Here is a 24123-nt window from a genome sequence, read left to right as displayed (position 1 = left end):
AAGAAATGCTTGACCCTCCAGTCCCCTCCTGTGCTCCCCCCATGGATTAATCGAAGTGCAGTCCAAGTATTTAGATACTAACTCTCATGGAAATACACTATCTAGGTGTTATGGTTGACTCCAGTTTATCTTTACATCTACATAATAGAAGTACTAATTTAAAGAAAATGTTCTGAATAAGGGTTATTTCAAGATTTTACAGATCTACTACTACCTAATATCTCAAGAACAATGATCCAAGGCATCACATTTCACTTTAACTAATGCGATTCATTGTATTTAGTGCTTCCAGTTTCAAATTTTAATGTAAATTTGATATATTGCCTATCCGTCTTACTTCCTATGCTCCTTACAAGTAGTTCAAAATATTGTTGCTCATATAATCATGGCTTACAATATTTGAAGCATAAGAAAGAAAAATGGGGAGACCCAATGATCCACAGTGAAAACAATCCTCCAATGAAAACAAAAACAAAAAACTTTGGATACAGATGTTCTGGAGATAATTTATTATATACTGACATATAAAAACATGAAAATTCAATGAAAAAAGTACAATGAGAAAACATACAGTGGTAAAAATCCAACCAGTTGTACTTTTTTCATTGAATTTTCATGTTTTTATATGTCAGTATATAATAAATTATCTCCAGAACATCTGTATCCACAGTTTTTTGTTTTCATTACAAGATTTGATCCTCTCTGTCCAGTTTTACAAAAACTACATTGGCTTCCAATTTCTTGGCACCTTTAACTTAAAAGTATCAACTTTATTTCAGCTATCTGTTGATATCTAAGTAGCTTAAAGATCAGTGGACGTGGTCCTTTTTGGCTGTTTGATAATCTCGTTGGGACCCTGTGTGCACGTTCTATTTCCAATGGAAACTTGTTTTGCATCGGGAGCACCTTGGGCAAAAAATTAATCAAAAATCCAATATCTTTACAAGAATTACAAACAGCATTGAAATCTCTTAGAGTAGGGACCGCTCCAGGTGGTGATGGTTTTACGGTAGAGTTTTATAAAGCATTTCAAAATACTCTTTTACCTCATTTATTAAATTTATATCAGAATCAACTAAAGAAAGGTTGTATATCAGGCACTATGGCAGAATCATTAACTATTGTTTTGCCGAAGCCAAATAAAGATCCCATGTTGGTTTCAAATTACAGGCCTATTTCATTGATAAATGTAGATGGTAAATTATTAGCCAAACTTTTGGCTACACGTTTGGCAAAAGCTCTTCCTCACATAGTTGGTATGCATCAAACAGGGTTTGTTGCTCAGAGACACTCTTCTAATAACACCAGATTGGCATTGCAAATGTTATATTTAACAAAAGAAATTGGAGATCCGGCTTTTTCTGTGTCTCTAGATGCAGAGAAAGCTTTTGATCGTGTGGAATGGACATTTATGTATCAGGCCATGGAGTGGTTTGGTATTGGTTCGGGATTTATACAAATGATTAAAACTCTGTATAGCTCTCCTGTTGCTAGATTATATATCAATAATAATTTTTCTGATTGTTTTAAATTGCAAAGGGGAGTTAGACAGGGATGTCTTTTGTCTCCTTTACTTTTTGATATAGTGCTTGAACCCTTATTATTAGCTATTCAACAAGAGGAGGAGATACAGGGTATACCGCATAAAGATAAAGAATATAAAGTTTCTGCATATGCGGATGATATATTACTTCATTTGAGGAATCCGGAAACAACCATTCCAAATTTATTGGTTTTGATTGAAAGATTTGGAAAGTTTTCAGGATATAAAATAAATTGGACTAAATCAGAAGTTCTTCCTTTAAATATACATTGCACAAAAGGATTATTTGACTCATTACCTTTTATTTGGAAAGAAGAAGGAATAAAATACTTAGGTATATGGATAAAAAACACGCTTGATGAGACAATTATAATGAATGAAAAAAGTTTATTGCAAAAAGTAACAGAGTTATGTGAGCAATGGAATCCTTTACATTTATCTTGGTGGGGAAGAGTTCAAACTGTCAAAATGATGATATTGCCTGTGGTTTGTTATCAAATGGGAATGATACCAGTTTTTTTTCAGGGGTCTTTTTACAAAAAGTTAAATAATATTCTTAGTAAATTTATTTGGCTGGGTAAAGCTGTAAGAATTGCTCTAGTGACTTTACAAAAACCAATTGAGGAGGGAGGGGTAAATTTTCCAAATTTTTATAGGTTTCATCAATCCTATATATTGCACCAAGGTATGTATTGGGTCCTCCCAGAACTCATGGAGAAGCTTCCAGATTGGTTATGGTTGGAGTGGCAGCTCATGTCTCCTATCAGGCTTCGTCATCTGCTTAGCATTAAAATGCATAGAATAAGGAAAACCAATAGGATATTAATGGACACATGGACAACATTAAAGTATGTAAACAACTTAACTCCTATTACTATTCAAAAATCTACTTGTCAAAATATATGGCTGAACTCCAAGATACAAATAGGCGGTTTTATGATTGTCTGGAAGGATTGGATTGAAGCAGGAATACGTACTTTAGATGATGTTATTAATGATGGTAAGCTGCTGGAGTTTTCACAATTGCAACATAAATTTGGACTTAATAAAAAACAAAGTTATAAGTGGTTGCAATTGAAGCAGGCTATTCAGGCAGGGTTCCCTGAATGGAAGTCTTTAAATACTCATTTTACTCTAGAATTCTTATGCTTCCAGGCAGATTTTATGGGTCACCAGGCCGCACAGTGGTATAAAACATTATCTGGATATTTAAATAAAAAACCAAGGACTGTACTTAGAGATATTTGGAGCATTGAGATTAAGCATCAAATTAATGCATCTCAATGGCCACGTATTTGGTCTTGGAGGATAAGATGTACAATGTCTGCGTCTATGAGGCAAACATGGTTTTTCCTGTTGCATAGAGCACTCTGGACCCCTGTTCGCTTACAAAAATTGGATTGCTCTAAGTCTAATAGATGTTGGCATTGTCATCTTGAGGCTGGAACTCTAGATCATTTATTATTTTATTGTCCTTTTATTAATAATTTTTGGAAATTGATCTGGGGTCAAATAAATTGTATGTTAGAGAATCCTGTGGCCCTATCATATGACACAGTTTTGTTTGGAATGTCTATGAGGGCCAAAAGTCAAATTTCATCAAATAATAACAAACTGTTAATGATTTTAACAGGAGTTGCCATCCAACATATAACACATAACTGGAAAGACTATAGAGGATTGAATTATTGTTTCTGGTGGAGTTCGGTTTGTCAGGTGTATGAAATGGAAAAAACATTGGCAATCAAGAGAGGTTATTATAAGAAATTTAAAGAGGTGTGGAGACCATTAATTGAGTATTATAATAAATAAATAATTATATTTATCCCCATTAAATATATGTAGGGGGGAGGAGGGATGGGTGGGTTTTATGACATTATGAGGGGTAATATATGGAAAGGGAGGGAGGGGAGATAGTTTATGGTATAAAATGAATGTAGAGTTTCAAGTGAAGAATGTATAGTATGACTTGAATTATTGTACACTTGTTTGCATAATGTAAAAACGAATAAAGATATTAAAAAAAAAAAAAAAAAAGTATCAACTTTAATTCATAAAGCCATATGATGCTCTATAGTCAACTGCAACTTCTCTATGAATTTACCACCGGCCTTGGGCACCAAGATCTGCAAAGAAACTTTGACTATGTGTTCTATCATTCTTCCAGATCAGGCTGGATGAATACTGCACCTCTGTATTCTACATTGCTGGTCCACTGCTTTCGAATGCACTTCTCTTTGAATTATGCAGTATTAATTATTTTGCTGTCTTCAGAAAAAACATCTTACATTTATCTAGTAAAGCTTTTCAATAACCTGTCTGAATGCTACTGTTGGTGTTGTTTTATCCTTTAATATTATATGGGATTTTGTTTTATGGGATTTAGATGATATGATCTACCTTCCATATCCTCCCCCCCCTTTAATGTTAAAATATTTTTTATTGACAGCTATGCATAATATTTTATCCTCATATACACACTTCAATACAGCGAGAGTCAGCTATGTCAATTCCTTATCATTCAAATGAAACTAGAACTCCAACAAACATTAAGTTATTTAACAATATAGAATTCTACCCCCCCTCCCCCAATCATCCACAGGTCTGCCCTGTAGTCTAGAACACACATTGTTCTTTTCTCTCCCTTTCCAAAGTCAACTCATTTAACAAGACTACATCCTTTCTTATTTCACTAGACAGAATTCTGTAGCTCTTCCAAAAACTACTCTCTTCCTAGAGGAGAGCAATCTACAAATCTTTACAAGATGGTATTACCAATAGCATTTTGAGAAGAGTGTAAATACCTAGTTGAATGATATACTGTTATCGGATCCATCACATCAAATAACCTGGATATAACATTTTTAAAATGAAAAGCAAACATTTAAATTCAATTCTTGCCTCAATTGGCAACCAATGAAGATCTCGTAATAACGGGGGTAACATGATCAAATCTATTCTCCCCCCAATATAAGTTTAGCAGCATCGTTTTGTAAAATCTGCAATCATTTCATCTGTTTGTCATAAAGACCGAGCAGACATATTTTATAATAACCCAATGAGGTAAGTATTAAGGACTTAACTATACCTGCAGAAAACCGCTCTCTCTAAAAATACTTCATTCTATGCAACAATTTAATTTAAACCATCATTTTTTTATCTTATTGTTGACCTGAACTTCCATAGTTAAGCATACATCCAACCAAAGCCTCAGGAGTTTAATTTCAGTTCCTCTCCCTTTCTTAGTGTGTCATGAAATATTTTAATGGATGTCTTGGTGTTACATGACTAGAATGGCATATATCATGGGCTATACATTTTAAAATAAATAATACAAACAAAAACATGATTCAGTTTTCACAGGTATTGAACTGCTCTCTATCATTTCCCCTCCTCTAGACATGCTGATTAAACTGAAAACCTACCTCTGCTCTCCAAACTACTGTGCAGCTGCCTCTCAGCAGTATCAAGCAGTTGCTTGCATGTTTTCCAGAGCTGGCAGTGGGTAAAAGCCAGATCAAACGCAGCCATGGCAGAAGGGCTTAGGCCCTCCAGCACATCTCTCAAAAGGTCAGTCTTCTCCAGTGGGACACTACTAAGCCAAAACTCCTCTTGTAGTGAGCCTCCAGAGACAGCAAGCAGCTTATCGGTAACATCCGAGATTGAATAAAAAACCATACCTGAGTAACAGAACAAAAAAGTTTAATGTTATCACAAGCGTGACTAGTATTCCTAGGTCATTCTATACTAAAATATTTTCTGTCTTCAAATTCATGTTATGGAAAGAAAAATGAAACTCAAAGTTTTTGGGACAACATGAATAACTCAAGTAACAAGCTAGTCCACTCTATGTATACTCTAGAACAGGGGTGCCCAACGCGTCGATCGCGATCGACCAGTAGCTCAGGAAGGCAACTCGAGTCGATCGCACTCGTGTTGCCGTCCTGATCTACGGGCCGATCAGCCTTCAGTGTTCTCCCTAGGGCCTTTTAGCTGGGCGGTCCGCCCAGCTGTCATCTGCCGCTGCTGAACATTAAAAAACCGGCTTGGAGATTTCAGCCCCTAGCGAACTTATGCTCCGGGCTCTAACGTGTGAATGCAGGCTTCTCTTCTCTTCCCTCCGAAACCGGAAGTTATGCCCGGGGGGGGGGGAGAAGGGAAACCTGCACGCACATGTTGAGAGCCCTGAAGCAAGCGTTCGCTACGGGCTAAGGCGGGAGACATGTTAGTGAAAGCATTTCCTCTTCTTGCTGCCGGGTCCTGCCTACTTTCTGTTTCCGCGAAGGCAGGACCCGGCAGCATTTCCCCCAACAGTTCCTCGCGATGCTGGTCGGCCGAAGCAGGGAGAGGTTGGGGCGTCGTCGGCTTTTGGGCGTGTTATTGGCGTCGGCTTTCGGGCCTGTTATTGGTGGCGGTTTGGGTCCTGACTCCTGGTCCCCGATGGCAGTTTGGGTCCCCGATGGCAGTGGCAGTGTCTTGGGGGAGGGCAGGGAGAAAGAAAGAAAGAAAAAGGGCAGGCAGGGAGACAGAAGGAAAGAAGAGAAACAGAAAAAAAGGAAAGGGAGGCAGAGAGAAAGAAAGGGCAGGGAGAGAGGAAGGAAAAGTTGGGGGAGGGAATGAGGTGTGGAGGAGAGGAAGCATACAGGCTGAAAGAAGGGAAGAAAGACTGGATGCACAGTCAGAAGAAGAAAGTGCAACCAGAGACTCATGAAATCACCAGACAAGGTAGGAAAAATGATTTTATTTTAAATTTAGTGATCGAAATGTGTCTCAATTTATATCTGCTGTCTATATTTTACACTAAGGTCCCCTTTTACTAAACCGCAATAGAGTTTTTTAGCGCAGGGAGCCTATGAGCGTCGAGAGCAGCGCTGGGCATTCAGCGCAGCTCCCTGCGCTCTAAAAACTGCTATCGTGGTTTAGTAAAAAGGGAGGGGGGTATATTTGTCTATTTTTGTATGGTTGTTACTGAGGTGATAGTGCATAGAGTCATCTGCTTTGACCTCTTTGAAAAACCCTGGAATAGGAATGATAATTAACATTTTCTATGCGTACAGTGTGCGTTGTGTTTTTTTTAAATTTTATTGTTGGTAGATCATTTTGACTTGGTCATTTTAAAAGTAGCTCGCAAGCCCAAAAAGTGTGGGCACCCCTGCTCTAGAATGAAAGATTAGGTTCTTACCTTTGCTAATCTTTCTTGTAAATCCATACTCTATTCCTGGACAAGTGTGTTATGCATCCCATGTTGCGAGAATGTTTGTACGAAGCCTAATTTTTCAGACCCTCCTCTTACCTCAGGACTGACTCCTGGTTTCCAGTTCATGCAAAAGCAGACAGTGACACCTATAGAGGGCATAGACAAAAGGAAGGGGTATGGGGAAACTCCTTGACAAACAAGTCTAAACTGCTCATAACATTAAAATTTTATAACAATTGAAACAGGTTAGCAAACCTGAAAAAAAAAAAACTTTGCTATAAGGAGACATAGCCTGCACTAACAGAGGAGGCCACTACAGCTAGCGACCCCCAAGACAAAGTACATAAAATGTTCGGATGGTACTCTTAGAAAAGCTGGTCAAGAAACCGTAAGTTCAGTTTACCAGTATTTATCAAGGCAGACAATCAGCAAATCAGCAACTCCCAGGGCAGGTTCCAGGAATAAAGTGTGGATTTACAAAGAAAGAAGATTAGCAAAGGTAAGAACCTAATCTTTCATTCTTGTACAATCCTACTTTATTCCTGGACAAGTAGGACATAACGGAGCAATTTCGTAGAGTCAGGGTGGGACTGATGAGCCTGATGCCAAAACAGAGGAACCAAAAGCAGCCACCATATCGATCCTGTAAAACTTCGTAAAAGCATGCAAGGAGAACCAGGTAGTGGCTCTGCAAATTTCAAGAGAAATCGCCAACGACTCTGCCCATGTTCAGAAACGTCTCTAGTAGAATGAACCGTCACAGAAAGAAGGGGCTTCTTTCCGACAGCTGTATGTTGTTTGGTCAGTACTATGTATGCTCTTATGTAAACCACTTAGACTTAGACAATCTATAAATTTTTAAAATAAATAAATATAAATAGATGAAATAGCTATATGGATCCATCTCAAAAAAGTGGGCTTCGAAGACAGCCTGCCCTTACTGGCAGAACCTAACAATACGAGCAGCTGGTCGGAAACCTACTCATTATTGACTTCCAAGTACTGCAACAAAAATCTGCGCTCATCCAGCAACCTCAGCACCCGAGGAAGAAAACGTAGGAAACCGAACCTCCAGGATGTTAAAACTAGAGACCACCTTTGGAAGAAAGGAAGGAACAGTGTGCAGAAAGAAACAGGAATCCATAATCTGAAGAGGATCTATGCCGGATAATCTTGCAGTTTGGAAATCCTGCGGGCTGAAGTTATAACCACCAGGAAAACTGTCTTAACAGTGAGATCCATTAAGTACGCCTGTTCCAGAGGTTCATAAGATGAATGAACCAGCGACCAGAGAACCAGACTGAGATTCCAAGTTGGGCAGGGTAGCCACGGTGGGGGCTAAAGCCTCAATGCACCCTTAATATACCTGACGACTGAATGAGCGGCCAAAGAACCTCTCAGAGGCATAGGACCAAGACAAGACCAGCAATCTGAATCCTCAGAGAGCCAGTGTCCAAACCCTTTTCCAGCCCATCCTGAAGGAATGCTAGAATCAATGGAACTGAAAGCAAGGACAGATCCTCATTCCTCTGGATGCACCAAGATTGATAACATCTCCAAGCCTTAGCATAGGCTGCCACAGTTGACTTTTTACTGCATAAGAGAGTAGCTATCACATCCAAAGAGAAGCTTCTGCGGACTAAGACCTCAAGAGCTAGGGCGTAAGACCAAAATAGTCCAGATCCTGGAGCTCAATTGGGCCCTGCATAAAGCGATGAGTATGACAGGGAAGCCAAAGCCCCTGATTCAGCTGTAAGCAAACTAGGTCATAGAAACATAGAAAAAAGACGGCAGATAAGAGCCGCGGCCCATCTAGTCTGCCCACCCTAATGACCCTCCCCTATTTAACTCTGTGCAGAGATCCCACGTGACGATCCCATTTCTTCTTAAAATCAGGCACGCTGCTTGCTTCGATCACCTGAAGTGGAAATTTATTCCAGCGATCAACCACTCTTTCAGTGAGAAAGTATTTCCTGGTGTCGCCGTGCAATTTCCCGCCCCTGATTTTACATGGATGTCCTCTTGTCGCCGTCGGACCTTTGAAAAAGAAGATGATATCTTCTTCTACCTCGATACGGCCCGTGAGGTATTTGAACGTCTCGATCATGTCTCCCCTCTCTCTGCGTTCCTCGAGTATAGCCGTAATTTATCCAGCCGTTCCTCGTACGGGAGATCCTTGAGTCCCGAGACCATCCAGGTGGCCATTTGCTGGACTGACTCAAGCCTCAGTACATCTTTGCGGTAATGAGGCCTCCAGAATTGTATGCAGTATTCCAGATGGGGCCTCACCGTGGATCTATATAACGGCATAATGACTTCAGGCTTACGGCTGACGAAACTCCTACGTATACATCCTATGATCTGCCTAGCCGTAGATGAAGCCCGCTCCACTTGATTGACAGTCTTCATGTCTTCACTGATGATAACCCCTAAGTCCCGTTCTGCAACAGTCCTTGCTAGGATCTCGCCATTTAGGGTGTAAGTCTCGCATGGATTTTGACTGCCAAGGTGCATGACTTTGCACTTCTTGGCATTGAAACTCAGTTGCCAGTTCCTGGACCATTGCTCCAATAGGAGTAGGTCATGTTTCATATTGTCCGTTGTGCTCTTGCTTGTTATATTACATAGTTTGGCGTCATCGGCGAATAACGTTATTTTACCTCGAAGCCCCTCAGCCAAGTCCCTTATAAAGATATTGAAAAGGATCGGGCCTAAGACCGAGTCCTGTGGCACTCCACTGATCACTGCCGTCGATACGGAGGGGGTGCCGTTCACCACCACCCTCTGAAGCCTACCACCAAGCCAGTCTCCAACCCATTTTGTCAAAGTGTCACCTAATCCTATAGAACTCATTTTGCACAACAACCTGCGGTGTGGGACACTATCAAATGCTTTGCTGAAGTCCAAGTATACAATGTCCAAGGACTCTCCAACATCGAGCTTCCCCGTCACCCAGTCAAAGAAGCTGATCAAGTTGGATTGGCAGGATTTCCCCTTGGTAAATCCATGTTGACGGGGATCCCGTAGATTCTCCACATCCAGGATCTTATCTAATTGGTGTTTGATTAGAGTTCCATTAGTTTACTCACTATTGATGTGAGACTCACCGGTCTGTAGTTCTCAGCCTCTGTCCTGCAACTTTTTTTGTGGAGTGGAATGACGTTAGCCGTTTTCCAGTCCAACGGGACTCTACCTGTACTAAGGGAGAGATTGAAGAGCGCGGATAGTGGTTCCGCCAGGACGTCCCTTAACTCCCTGAGCACCCTGGGGTGTAGGTTGTCTGGCCCCATTGCTTTGTTAACCTTGAGTTTTGATAGCTCACAGTAGACACTGCTTGTTGTAAACTTGAAATTACTAAACGGGTCTACTGAGCCATCCTTTTTCTGTAGCTGAGGGCCGGAACCCGGCACCTCGCGGGTGAAGACCGAACAGAAGTATTCGTTTAACAATTCAGCTTTTTCCAAGTCTGCTTCTACATAGTTCCCGTCTGGTTTCCTAAGGCGTACTATCCCGCTTGTGCTGCGGTTTCTGTCGCTAATATACCTGAAGAAGGATTTATCGCCCTTCTTGATGTTCTTTGCTAAAGTTTCCTCCATTCGGAATTTGGCCTCTCTAACTGCTGTTTTGACGGCTCTTGCCCTAGTCAAATAGACTTCTCTAGAGTCCTGAGATCCTGTATATTTGTAGGAGATGAACGCTTTTTTCTTCTCGGCATACCACAGCCATCTCAGCCAGTCAGGCGCCACGAGAATCACCCGACCTCTATGCGCCTTGATCCGTCTCAACAGACAGCCTATTATGGGCCACAGAGGGAAGACAAAGTTGACCCGCCAGTGGCCAGGTCTGCACCAGCACATCTAAGCCTTTGCTTCCTGGCTTGCGACGATGGCTGAAGAACTGATCTGCTTTTATTTTTTTTGCCAGAGACACCATGAGGTTGATTGCTGGCCAACCCCACTGTTCTGCTATGCATCTGAAGGCTCTCTTGGGACAGGGACCATTCGACAACAGTACTATGGAGGTTCCTCTGGTCAGTGATCCTATCAGTCAGCCAAACAGCAGTTTGGTGGATCCTGGCATCCACAGTCTATGGGAAGCCACGCTGCAGCTACCCTGCAGTTCTGATGTCAGGCCCTTGGCTGCTCCTCCGCAAAGCAGAGATGGCTTTCGGCCTTCCTGGAAGAATGGATGGTTATCACCTCTGATTGCTGGGTCCTGGAATTCTTTGGGACAACTACAAACTCAAGTTTTAGTGGCACCTTTCAGAGCTTTCTGGACTTCCCGGCGGGAAGACCAGACAAGGTCCAAAGGTTGTTGGACATTGCAGCCATAGAACCCATCCCAGAGCCTGACTCAGGCTCTAGCAGATACTTGGTATGCTTCAACATGCGAAAGAGAGGCTCTGAAGACTGGAGGCCAATCCTGGACCTCAAAGTGGTCAATGCTGCCTTCAAGGTCCTTGCTTATAGATGGAAATGGTGCGGTCTATGATTGTCTCAGTGACTCCTGGGGAATTCTTGGCATCCCTGGACTTGACAGAGGCCTATCTTCATATCCCCATTTTTCCAGATCAGAGGAAATATCTGAGGTTCCATGTTCTGCAGCAGCACTTCCAATTTGTGGCCTTGCCCTTCGGGTTGGCAATGATGCCCAGGACATTCACCAAAACAATAGTAGTAGTAGTGGCAGCCCACTTATGGAAACTCACAATTCAAGTCCATCCGTACCTGGACTGGCTAATCAGAGCCCAATCGGAGACTTAGGTGTCAGGCAGTTTGCCAGGTCGTTCAGCTGCTTTAATGCCAAGGCTGGGTGATCAGTTTTCAAAAGAGCCAGTTTGTTCCAACACAGGTCTTAGACTAACTGGGGTCTGCTTTGCCACAGGGCGAAAAAAGGTCTTTCTGTCCGACTCGTGCCAAGAGAAGCTTCATCAGCTAATAAAAGCCTTCCTGGAGACTCTGGCTCCAATAGCCTGGCAGTACCTGCAGGTCCTGGGATCCATAGTTGTGACCACAGATGTGGCTCACTGGGCGAAGGCCCACCTGTGCCAATTGCAGGATGCGCTTATTTCCCGCTAGTGTCTGCAGAGGAATCTGTTGCATGCCCTGCTCCCTTGGATGGTGGAGGTTCTGAACGGACTGGCCTGGTGGTTGAATTCTCCATCTCTGTCCTGGGATCATCCCCTCTGGGTCCCCGCCTAGGTGATCCTGACGATGGATGCCAGCCTGCATGGCTGGTGGGCTCTTTACTTGACCAGTCCAGTTCAGGGCTTGTGATCCCTGTCCAAGAGGAAGTGGTCAATAAATCACCTGGAGTGTTAGGTGATTCGGTTGGCCTCCTGCACTTCGAGCGCGTTCTCCAGAATCAGATGGTGCGTATCTTCTTGGACAATGTCACAGTAGTGGCCTATGTCAATCATCAAGGAGGCACCAGGAGTTTGTCCCTGTGCTTGGAAGCCCAGCCAGGCCCTGTATGATCATTGTACGCATTCTTAACTTTGCTCATAACACTGCTATCCTAAGGGTACTGCACGCTGGTCCGACATTGCATTATGAGAACCACTGAATAATCTGCTTTCAAGATTATTCAAGCAGGGTGGCACAACAGCGGCGCACATTTTCTCCAATTTGCAATAAATTGTTTGCGTGCCAAGATCTGCTTTGCACTGGCCTACCCAGCTAAGTTGCGAATTACTCACAATGGTACCACTACTGTTTATGACTGCAACAGCGTGAAAAGCCTTTATTGCTTTTTTACCTGAGCCGGGGATAGAAGCGTCTACTTCTACTGCTAAAGTTGAGTTCCCCGGAGTGGGGTGCTTCTTTCCTGTTTTCTCAACCAGGACGTCAGGTAGACCATGGCTTTCTGAAGACCTCATAGTTATGTTGGCTCTATGGTCCCCACATAGGGGCTGGTTGGTTTGTTTCCACTTGAGGTAAATTGTAAGTCTGGATGTTTGGGGGGGGGGGAGGCAGATGATGGGGGCTGTTTTGCTGTTCAACTTGACTTGTTTGTACATATTGATTAGTGTGTGAGATGTTTGATGTGGTTGGATTGGATGAGGTTCCCTGCTATTTCCCTCACAATTATTTTGAGCTATTTTAACTGAGGGATCCAATGGGGGGGGGGTGCGGACTCATTTGGAGTTAGTTGACGTGTGTGTAGGGGCTGGGATGGGGCTCATCTGAGTAGGTTCCCCACCATCTCTGTCCTCCTTTAGTTTGCTTGGACCTTGTTTATGTGAGAGCGGGCACGAGGTGATCGGGATGTATGACTGTGTGGGACGGGAGGGAGTGGTGAAAGTGGTGCAGCTGTTCTATGAAGTGAGTTAGTGATGATTATATCAGGTATTTTAGGGGAATGTGTGGAAACTTTGATGTGTGTAGTAGTGGACTGGCTGGATGTTGTTGCTTGGGTGGGGAGAGGTGGGTAATGATGGATTGCTCAGGTGGATGGGCGTCAATATGTGACGCCCATAATAATATAGCACTGCTATAATAATATAGCACCGCTATAATAATAATAATAACTTTATTTTTGTATACTGCAATACCAGAAGCAGTACAGAGCGGTTTACAGAGGAAGAGACTCTACACAGACAGCGATGTTACAGAGATTATTGTCAATTACATTGGTAGAGTAGTCGGATATGCAATAAGTATATCAGAGAAAAACAAGGCAGGGAGGAGTCAGAGAAATTTGTCAAAGAGATAGGTTTTGATTGATTTCTTGAAGGCTTGGTAGGAGGGTGTGTTAGAAATGAGGATGGTTAGACATTTGTTCCATTTGCCAGCTTAGAATAACAGTGTTCTATCAAGAAATCTCTTGTAGATACAGTCCTTTATGGAGGGGAAAGCAAATAGGTAGGTATTACGTGTGCGGGAGGTGCCTGGAAATACAAAATGGTGCGATAGGTAGATCGGGGATGAACCCGTTATGGTTTTGAAGCACAGGCAGGCAAACTTGAAGATGACCCTTGCCTCCATTGGCAACCAGTGAAGTTTTCTGTAGAACGGGCTTACATGGTCCGTCTTTTTGAGATAGGGGCTGTGGTGAAGTCTTGGGGATTTGTGGTTGAGTTGGGAGGGCACAGGGGGATAGATCAGGTGGATAGAAGGTTTGGGGTGACCAGTGGGTTAGGGGAGGGGTGGGATGGGATGGGATGGCTTGGTTGAAGTGGGCTAAACGGAGGGGGAAGAAGGCAGGGGGGGAGGGGGGGATCTTGGTGATACTACTGCTGCTACAGCTTTTAATGAGAGATATCTATACATTGTAGTTGGGGGAGGAGGTTTAATGGAGGGAGTGCTCAGATCTTAATCTGTTTTGTACAATCCTCTAGGCTGCTTCGAAGCTTCCCCTGCCAGCTCTGTGCATGTGAGTTGCTCTCGCAGCGATTCATCGGCGGGATTGGATGGGGATTACTACAAACCTCCGCTCAAATAATCTGCATGCAAACTTGTTTGAGCATCATTCGCTCTTTGGAATCAGTCAAAAATCAGACCGCAGCAGACCCACACGATCTTACCGACCCTGCTTAGTTCAACTACTATGGTATTACTACTACACTTTTCTATCTAGGCCATTGTCAGGTTAAAAAGGAGTTTGGAGTAGTGGCTAAGTATGTAATAGTATTAAGAATAAGTTTGGATGGAGTGTGATCCAGTTCTCAGCTTGGAGGAAGGGAAGAAGGGAAAGTTCTAAGGGGCACAAAGTTCCTGGGGTCAACTACTGAGGAAATGTGGGGTTGTGGAGTAGGTGGGGTAATAGCAATGTTTCCAGCTTGGTTTTTTAAAATAAACGTTATAAAGCACTACAGTGTTACTGCTATTGTTTATGGGGGGGGGGGTGTTTACAATAAAAGAGAGCTAGAGTAAAAAAAAAAATAAAAAATAAATCATAATTATTACTCACACATGAATCAGCCAAAATAATTCCACAAAATAATTTTTGGACTTGTATTAGCGATCTTCTAAATACTGCTCTGTAAATCAACAGTGCACCATGAAAACCCATCCTCAGCTTAACACAAAGAGACTGAAGAGGCCCAGCCAATACCTGCTGCTGCTGCATTCCCAATGGCCTGCAGGGTAGAGCACCCACTGCCAGATTTCCTACTGTTATTATCCAAGCTTTGGCTTTCAATCTTCTGCTCTACTCTTGTTAGATCTTTCAACACTTCCTGGTAACGCTCCATAAAGGGCAATTCGCCATAGCAGACAGAGGATTCCAGATTGAACATTAAGGCCACCTATAAGATTTAACATTGCAATTAGTTTATAAGTGAAGTTGAAATTCTTGGTTAACACACTATACAGGACAGCAACATTTTGGAGCAATAGTAAGGGGAGAAAATTTATCAACAAGGTTTTAGTTGCTACATTTGAAATCTGAAAGACTAGTAAAGAAGATACAGAAAGGAAATTAGTATATTAGCATAGAGCTTAGATAGCTAACAGCAGCAGTCATATCATATCACAAATTTCTGCACTCTTAATAATTCTTCTTAAGCTAGGCCTACATTATGTACTACTGAACCTTTTTCTTCTATACATTATTAATGCCACCATTCACAATATGTGCCAGCTACTCTATACAAAGAAGTTCACTTAAAGGAGAAGTCTCTTGCTTCTGAAACTCTCTAAACATCTCTTGGAAAGTTACATAATTATACAGTACTGTCAAAATTGCTATCGAAACTTCTATACCGTTACTAATAACTGGGAAGACAATTCAGAGCGGTTTTCATGAGCTTCTGTAATGGTGCTACAATACAGAATTAGCGTTTTTTGAGATGGTTTTCAAAACAGACACATTTATACCATAATCAATCATTCTATGTATATGTACACATTTATACCATATAGTCAATCATCCTACGTATATACACATATAATACTAGTATCATGCACTATGTTCCTGCTAAATCCTACTTATTTACACACATAATACCTGTATCGTGTTCTATGTTGTGTTCCTAATGTGGACTAGCCAGCTGTCTCCTCTATGCTGCTTTATTAGTTAGTCTGTAAAGAGAATGGTCTTTATCCCTTTCTTGAACTTTTCCGTGACCTTTTCTGATAGTCAAACCTCGGTTTGTGAGTAATGCGGTTTGCAAGTGTTTTGCAAGATGAGCAAAACACTCAGCAAACTTCTGTCTCGCAAACTGAGCGCCACCCCCAATAAATGAGCACTTATAGCTGCAGGCAGCGCTGCTTCAAGGAAATGCCTCTTCCGTCCGCCAGCCAGCCTTCCTCACCACATTGGAGAACCCCTGAGCTCACGTAGCCAAGCACCATCCCACATGCGCGTTACATATAATCGTGCACGTCAATCATCGAATTTGTGCATGTTTATACGCAACGTACATGTGGGACGGCGCTTGGTTCCCAACCCTGTCCTGGAGGACCCCCCAGGCCAGTCAGATTTTCAGGACAGCCCTAATGAATATGCATGGAGCAGATTTGCATGCCTGACACCTCCATTATATGCAGATCTCTCTCATGCATATTCATTAGGACTATCCAAAAATCCGACTGGCCTAGTGGTCCTCCAGGACAGGGTTGGGAACCACTGGTCTAAATAATCATTGACATATGGTATATCGAATGAAAAATAATCTTTGAAACTTGAAGCTAGCTAGCTAGAATACCAAGCTCATATATCCATCGTGAGGCATGACATCACTTCCTCCCCTTTGGTGATATTTTGAAGAACACAATCCAAGTCTGATTTCACATCTGTAATTAGCCAAAATTAACTTTTGATATGAATAAATCCCATAGAAAAATCCCACTGCTGATTGCTCAGTTACCTGATGTGCTTCAACAAAATTTTCTCTTAAGATACAGGAAATGAAGAGGGATTCAGGTGGTGATAGCATCATAGGAATGAGCAGGCTGTGCTGTGGTAGCTGTGTTCTGCATTCCTTCTCACTCTTTCCAGACAGAGTGCTGGCACTCCCCTCTAAAAACAACAACAAAAAAAAACAAACAAGGTACAAAAAGACCATTAACCCTTTCAAGACCATAAGGATCGTAGGCCAATTTTTGTGGTTTTGACGACATTTTTATGGTAAAAAGGGCTTGCAGATGCCAAAAAATTGATTTTTTTTGTGAAATATCATTATTTTTATTTAAAAAAATCACACTTCTGGCTTATGGACAGTGTGGCAAGTGAATCTTCTCGTCAATCTAGCAACAACGCTAATGAATGAATGTCGGAACCAGTTTGTTTACATAAAGGCAGTATCATATGGAATCCGTACATATCAAATTTAGAACTGTAGACTATCTCAATCAAAATGTATAGGATTTTAAAGTTATGGGACAAATATGTCCCTTGGTCCTGAAAGGGTTAACACTTACCCTAGGTTGACAATGTGCCATTAAAGATGCTCTGTTTGAAACAGTAATCCTTGCTTAATTTTGAGCATCCACTGTTCAGTCATGCAAGACAGCACATGCCCTACACAAGGAATCATCTCTCAGTGAGAGTGGCAATGGAATGGTTGACAATGGCACAAGCTTGGATATACCTTTGAGGAATTTAGAATGAAGACCTGATAGGCCATACTCATTCACCATTTGCTTTATAGTAAGTGTGTTTATAGTTTGATTTTTTTTGATTACTATTGTTCTTGAGTTTAATATTCTAATTGACAATGGCACAAAACAGATTATGAATGCCCATAAGACTGATTTGCTATGGGTGAGAAAAAAAATCTGTCGATCTCTCTCCACCCGATTCCCTGGGTGTTCATGAAGTTAGGATTTGGGCATACCGTAAATGCAAAGCTTAATTTTTAGTCTTGCATTAATTATTTGGTTGAAACTTCTTTCTGGCATCTTTGCCTTAGATATTTGTAACCTTATTTGTCTTCATATAATCTCAGGACTGTGGTCTACCTGGTTAGTGTAAAGCAACTGAACTATTGTAATACTCTCTTTAGGTATCCAAAATTACATCTTAAAAAATTATGGTATGTCCAAAAAATTATTGTTAACATGGTGAAGGATAAGGCTTCATGATCATTTTTCTCCTGTGTCTAGGTTTCACTGACTTCAGGCAGCATCCAAAATATCCTTCAAGATTGTGCCTTTAGTCCACAAAACAATTCATGGTGTATCTCCATTAAAGTCAAAATTTTTACAACATGAACTCTATTTTAAGAAAGCAAGCCTTACTTTCTAGCCCTTCAGCAATTTCACTTACAAATATATTGAACAAAATTTGCCCCAGCACTGATCCTCGAGGCACTCCACACATCCCACGCTCCCCCCTCAATTTAATGAGGCAAATTCTACTTTGTTTGTTTAGTCATAACTTTTATTTGATAGAGTGAATGTAGGACAAGAAGGGTACACACCTGTGACTGGTATGGTTCTTCAATTAGTCTTTGTACAAACAGGTGGTGAGTTATAGACTGCAATCTAGTTTCTTTTCTTTTATTTCATGATGAACATATGCCATCTAGTATTTTAAAGTAGCTGTTTTGGGGTTTTTTTTAACTTTATTTACATACATCAAATTTCAGTAAGCAGTCTTGAGGTGTAGTACATAAGTATTAAATAAAACAAACAAAAAAAAGCAATGTTAGTGTTCTGTTGCTTTTCTACCCATGCCATTTCGTAAGCCAGGAAACAGCTTCTCAGCTTAAGAATTTACAGTGCTATTAGCAGGTTATCTTTTGCTAGCACAAAAATTGCAAAGGGAGGGGAGGGAGACTGTCTTCTGTACCTGATGTGCTGGTGCTTAATTCACCACTTGTGTTTTCCATCAATATTTGCTGTGTTCCCTCTTGACAGTCTGTGGTATAAAGAAAAAAAAAAGTTAGTACTGTAGATCTGTGTGACAAAAATAGTCATCATAGAAAATATAGTAGCTCAACATACACTTTCATGAAAGTTTAACCACACACTGAAACTTTATAAATAGTAAAAGAGTAACTGTGGGAAAGTACCTTTTCAATCACATTACCTGGAAATTCACAGCAACAAAGATGGCAACATTAGTGATACCTCTCAATAAAATCTGGAGGGAGAAGCTGCTTGGAGTTGCTGCAAGTGCCTGCTCCAAGAAAGGGAACTGGAAGGAAAAGGAAGCAAGGACAATGTATGAACAGCAGTTTCTCCAGGGTGAGAATGAGGATTTGGAAAGAAGAAAGGGGATAGATTCTGTACGAACTAAGGAAGTTCTTCTTCACCCAGAGATTGGTAGGAAATTGGAACACTCTTCCGGAGTCTGTCATAAGGGAAAACACCCTCCAGGGATTTCAAGACCAAGTTCGACAAGTTCCTGCTGAACCGGAATGTACGCAGATAGGGCTAATCTCAGGGCGCTGGTCTTTGACCTGTGGGCCGCCGCATGAGCGGACTGCTGGGCACGATGGACCACTGGTCTGACCCAGCAGCGGCAATTCTTATGTTCTTAACAGCAGTTTCTCCAGGGTGAGAATGAGGCTTTGGAAAGAAGACAGGAAGCACAATGGATTGATTCAGATGAAATTCCATGGCTACCTTGGGAAGGAATTTAGGATGAGCTCTGAGAACCACCTTGTCATGATGAAACACTGTAAAAGGTGGATCACAAACAAGTGCTTGAAGTTCACTCACTCAACAAGCAGAAGTGACAGAGATCAAGAAGACCGCTTTCCAAGTGAGAAACTTAAGATGAGTAGATGCCAGAGGTTCAAAAGGTGGCTTCATCAGACTGGTGAGAAGTATATTAAGATTCCAGATAACTGAAGGTTGTTTTAGTGGAGGTATCGAGTTCAAGAGTCCTTTCATAAACGGGAAACAAGCGGATGAGTAGCCAGAGGTTTATTGTTGAAAGGAGCATAGTAAGCACTAATAGCACTGAGGTGAACTCTAACCGAAGTGGTCTTAAGTCCAGAGTTGCATAAATGGAGAAGGTAGTCCAATACTGAAGGAATGCAAGATGTGTAAGAAGTCAGGTGATAGAGATTACACCACAAAGTGAAGCGTGTCCATTTGAGTTGATAGCAGTGCTGAGTAGAAGGCTTTCTGGAAACAGCTATAATGGCTTGAACTGGGTCAGAAAGATTGAAATCTACTGAAGTCAGGTCGAGAGGTACCAAGCTGTTAGGTGCAGAGACTGCAGATTGTATAATAGAAGTAAAAGAGATTCTTGACTGAGTGAGTAGAGATGGAAAGATCTGTAATGGATTTGGATCTTTGATAGTCAGTTGAAGTAGAAGGGAAAACCAAGGTTGTCTGGGCCACCGAGGAGCTATCAGGATCAAGGTGGCTGGCTGTTGTTTGAGTTTGACTAATGTCTTCAGGATCAGAGGAATTGGTAGAAAAGCATATAGGAACTGATGTGATCAATCCAAAAGAAATGCATCAACCTCAAGAAAATGAAGAGAGAGTACTGTTTAGAGAAGAATTGAGACAACTTGTGATTGTGGGGAAACGCAAACATGTCTATCTGAGGAGTCTCCCAAAGTGAGATTTGGCATAAGACTTTGGAGTTGATTCCATTCGTGCGGCTTTAGAAATCTGCTGAGCTTATTAGCTAGAGCAGACATGAGATCTATTTGCATGCACTGCTTCAATGCATATTCATTGGGGAAATCCTGAAAACCCGACTAGATTCCGGCCGAGGACCAGAGTTACCCATTTCTGGGCTAGAGCATTCTGTTTCCCTTGTACATATATGGCTTTGAGAAATAAGTTTCAAGGAATTGCCCAGTTCTAAATGTGCTCGGCTTCTTGACACAGAGGAAGAGAGCCTGTTCCTCCATGCTTGTTGATGTAGTACATGGCTACTTGGTTGTCTGTGCAAACAAGGAGAACCTGATGGGAGAGATTATCTTGAAACACATTTTTAGTGCTTTGCTAATTTCCCACAACTCTTAACACAGGGATCTCAAAGTCCCTCCTTGAGGGCTGCAATCCAGTCGGGTTTTCAGGATTTCCCCAATGAATATACATTGAAAGCAGTGCATGCACATAGATCTCATACATATTCATTGGAGAAATCCTGAAAACCCGACTGGATTGCGGCCCTCAAGGAGGGACTTTGAGACCCTTGTCTTAACAGGTTGATGTGGAATGTCTTCTCTTGAGCAGACCACAGGCCCTGAATCCTGAGACCATTTACATGAGCTCCCCAAGCATACATGGACACGTCCAGAGTTTTTGTGATGTGGAGGGATGTAAAATAGCAATCCTCTGGAGAGATTTGTTGGATTCAACCACTACTGGAGAGATTGATGAAGAGGTAAGGGATAAAGAATTCATGGCCTGAGACACTGAGCTGATCTGAGATAAAGTTGAGTGACTAACTGTGGATTAGACGCATCAATTGGCTTGCTGAGATGTATTGCAGAGTGGACACATGATTCCAAAGTTAAAGTAAGGTGTTTTATCTTTAGTAGAAAATCTCGTAGAAGAGTGGTATTGAGTACGACTCATATGAACTCCAACACTTCAGAGGGTTGAAGATGAGACTTTGGAAAGCTGACCTCAAACCCTAAAAGCTGGAGAAAAGCTATGGTCACTTGTGTTGCTCAGTGCACTGCTTGATATGATGCAGCTTTCATCAACCAATCCTCCAGATACAGAAACACACCTGTGAATACAGAGGGTTGCTGCTACCACCATCAGGCACTTTGTGAATACTCTTGGAGAGGAAGCAAGGCTAAATGGTAGAACTTTGTACTGGAAATGCTGATCCACACAAAAATGAAGAAACTTTCTGTGTTCAGGGTGTAAGGATATGCGCAACCTAAGACACATACACAAATTTTTGAAGAGCCACAATTTCATCTCCTAGTATAGTCCCCAATCTTGGGAATACTAGATTGTTGCAACATCTTGAACCTACCATGTCACGCATCAATGACAAAACTGTTTCAAACTATACAAAATACATCACTAAAATTAATATTTTCTATAACACCAGCCTACCTAAAAACAAACTGGTTCCCAGTAAATGGTTGAATCTTGTTCAAATTCTATTGTCTGTTGTTTAAAGTACTATAGGGATGCCACAATTTACCTGAATAGCAGCCTGGCACTTAAAGAAGCAAAAGGCCTTGGGGAAACATGAATCCCTTTATTTACCCCTCAAAAAAAAAAAAAAATCAAAAAGGCTAAAAGAGTTAGAAGGCCTACTGTCATTCCAAGCAGCAAAACTAGACAAAGATGTTGTCAGAATCTTAGGTGCCATACCAGATTCTAGAATCTTCTGGAAAGGAATCAAAACAATGTTATTTAGGAAATATGTCTTGTTTTGCTAATACAAGGGTAGATGTAAATTGCTTGTTTACAAAAATACTAGGAGTAGGGGGCATGCCATGAAGCTACTAAGTAGCAGATTTAAAACAAACCAGAGAAAATATTTCTTCATACAACATATAATTAAACTCTGGAATTTGTTGCTGGAGAATGTGGTGAAATCAGTTAGCTTAGAAAGGTTTAAACAAAAGGTTTGGCTAATTTCCCAAAAGAGATGTCCATAGGTCATTATGGAGATGGCTTAGAGAATTGCACTGCTTATTCATAGGATAAGCAGCATAAAATCCATTTTACTACTTGGGATCTAGCTAGATATTTGGGACCTGGGTTGGCCACTGTTGGAAACAGGATACTGGATTTGATGGATGTTTGGTCTGCTCCAGTATGGCAATTCTTTGGTTTTTAATTACTCTCCAGCATATTTCTGGAATTATTTAAAGGATGCACACCGCTCATGTTTTACTATTTAGAATCTAGCTAAGTACTTGGGACCTGGATTGGCCATTGTTGGAAACAGGATACTGAGCTTGATCAACCTTCGGTCCAGAATGGCAAGTCTTATGTTCTTAAGAACCATACTGAATATGCAATTAGTGGCATCAGGGAAGTACTGAGTATGCTACTGTTGGTTCAAGATGGAGATGAGTGACTTTGGAACACGCTTAGTTAGCTGTGCCATGTACTACTATGCTCCATCCCAGTCCAAATGCAGAAATTAAGAATCAAGAGGAAAATCATAAAGAAATATATAACTAGACTTGAGATTGAGGAGACCATGAAAAAAGCCTATTTCAACACTGACCTATTTTGTCCTTTGGTGTCCGACTTCGCTTCCTAAGGTTTGAGCGTTTGTTTGTTCGAGGGAGCAATCTCCTGGCAGAAGCAAGCTTCTCTTCTGAAACAGCAAGACAATATTAGTCTCATATTCTCTCTACATAAATAGTACATGTACCTAACCATATTCTAAATCCATAGTTCTCAATCTTTTTTCTGTTTTGATATACCTGAGATTATATTCATACATGTGACACAATGAACACTAAAATTCACAGCTGAACAAAAATAAAATCCTAAATATTTCACAACAGTGATGCAAGAGAAATACAAAATATTCTTAAACAAAGTTTATTTTTTAATAAACTGTTAAAGTGATTAAATTTTATTTTTTCTTAAAGAAATACAGGCTGTATGATAATTGGGACTAATGTGTTGCATATAGCTTTCAATATGGGATTGGCTGGTAGGCAAATTCATACTAACTTACTGTCAACATCAATACATTTTTACCTCATGCAGCTATTGAGGTTTCCCTTACAGCTGGTTGTATAAAACAAATATATATTTAAATTCTGATTCACCTCAGTACCACTAACACAAAACTCCTCCACTGCCAGATACTGTAAAGTAACAAAACCCTACAAATGAACAGCTGATCTACCGTATTTCTAGTTGAGGCTGGTAGCAGTAGTTATAATTGGGATTATGTTTATGTTTATTAAAATTTGATATCCCACAGAAGCTTATAACCGTTCTCAGCGGCTAAATGTAAGATCATTTGCATACCATGCTTATAGAATTCTGGTACTTCAGCGCATGAATGTAAAATTCATGTGTGTAAGTGCTAAATACTATTCTATGAGCATACAAGTTGCATGGTGTGTAAAGCAAGGGGTGGCACACTGAGCAGGGAATGAATGTGCCAAGGATTTACACACATTATAGAATAGCTGCACTTACAAGATACATTTAGGCATGTGCATTTATGCCCGTTATTGACATATTATAAGTTGGTACACCTAAATGTTAGCATGAAGAAACCGACTTACACCAATATCCAATAACAGAACCTGAGCACCTAGATTCCATTATACATTTAGCACCAAGCACCGCTCCACATAGTCTCTCTACAATGTAGGAGGGGGTAGGATAATCTCGCTCTACAAGGTGTTACGGTAGGGGTGGGTAGGTTGGATTTTAGTGCTGTAGGTAAGTTTGGAGTAGGGAACAGGGGAGGGCATGGAGGGGGGATTGGGGGGGTCTGTTTTGGAATAAGGGAGTGGGAAGGTATCAGAGGGAGTTTATTTTAAATTTCTGGTGGTGTGTGGATCATGTCAAAGGAGAGG

The 24123-nt window shown here is 41.3% G+C and overlaps 1 protein-coding gene across 2 annotated transcripts in view; it reads right to left on the bottom strand.

Annotated features, from left to right (window-relative positions):
- ZFYVE26 (zinc finger FYVE-type containing 26) overlaps positions 1 to 24123 on the bottom strand; it is a 244083-nt gene that overhangs the window by 167257 nt on the left and 52703 nt on the right. For both annotated transcript variants that reach the window (XM_033951453.1, XM_033951454.1), the window contains exons 11-15: positions 22803 to 22895; positions 18477 to 18545; positions 16552 to 16703; positions 14796 to 14988; positions 4969 to 5223 (exon numbers count right to left, since the gene is read on the bottom strand). In XM_033951453.1, the coding sequence (XP_033807344.1) occupies positions 4969 to 5223; positions 14796 to 14988; positions 16552 to 16703; positions 18477 to 18545; positions 22803 to 22895 (762 nt within the window). The remainder of the gene's footprint in view (positions 1 to 4968; positions 5224 to 14795; positions 14989 to 16551; positions 16704 to 18476; positions 18546 to 22802; positions 22896 to 24123) is intronic.

Source organism: Geotrypetes seraphini, chromosome 7 (genome assembly GCF_902459505.1).
Source record: "Geotrypetes seraphini chromosome 7, aGeoSer1.1, whole genome shotgun sequence".
Classification (NCBI taxonomy): domain Eukaryota; kingdom Metazoa; phylum Chordata; class Amphibia; order Gymnophiona; family Dermophiidae; genus Geotrypetes; species Geotrypetes seraphini.
This window is presented reverse-complemented; position numbering and strand designations above follow the sequence as displayed.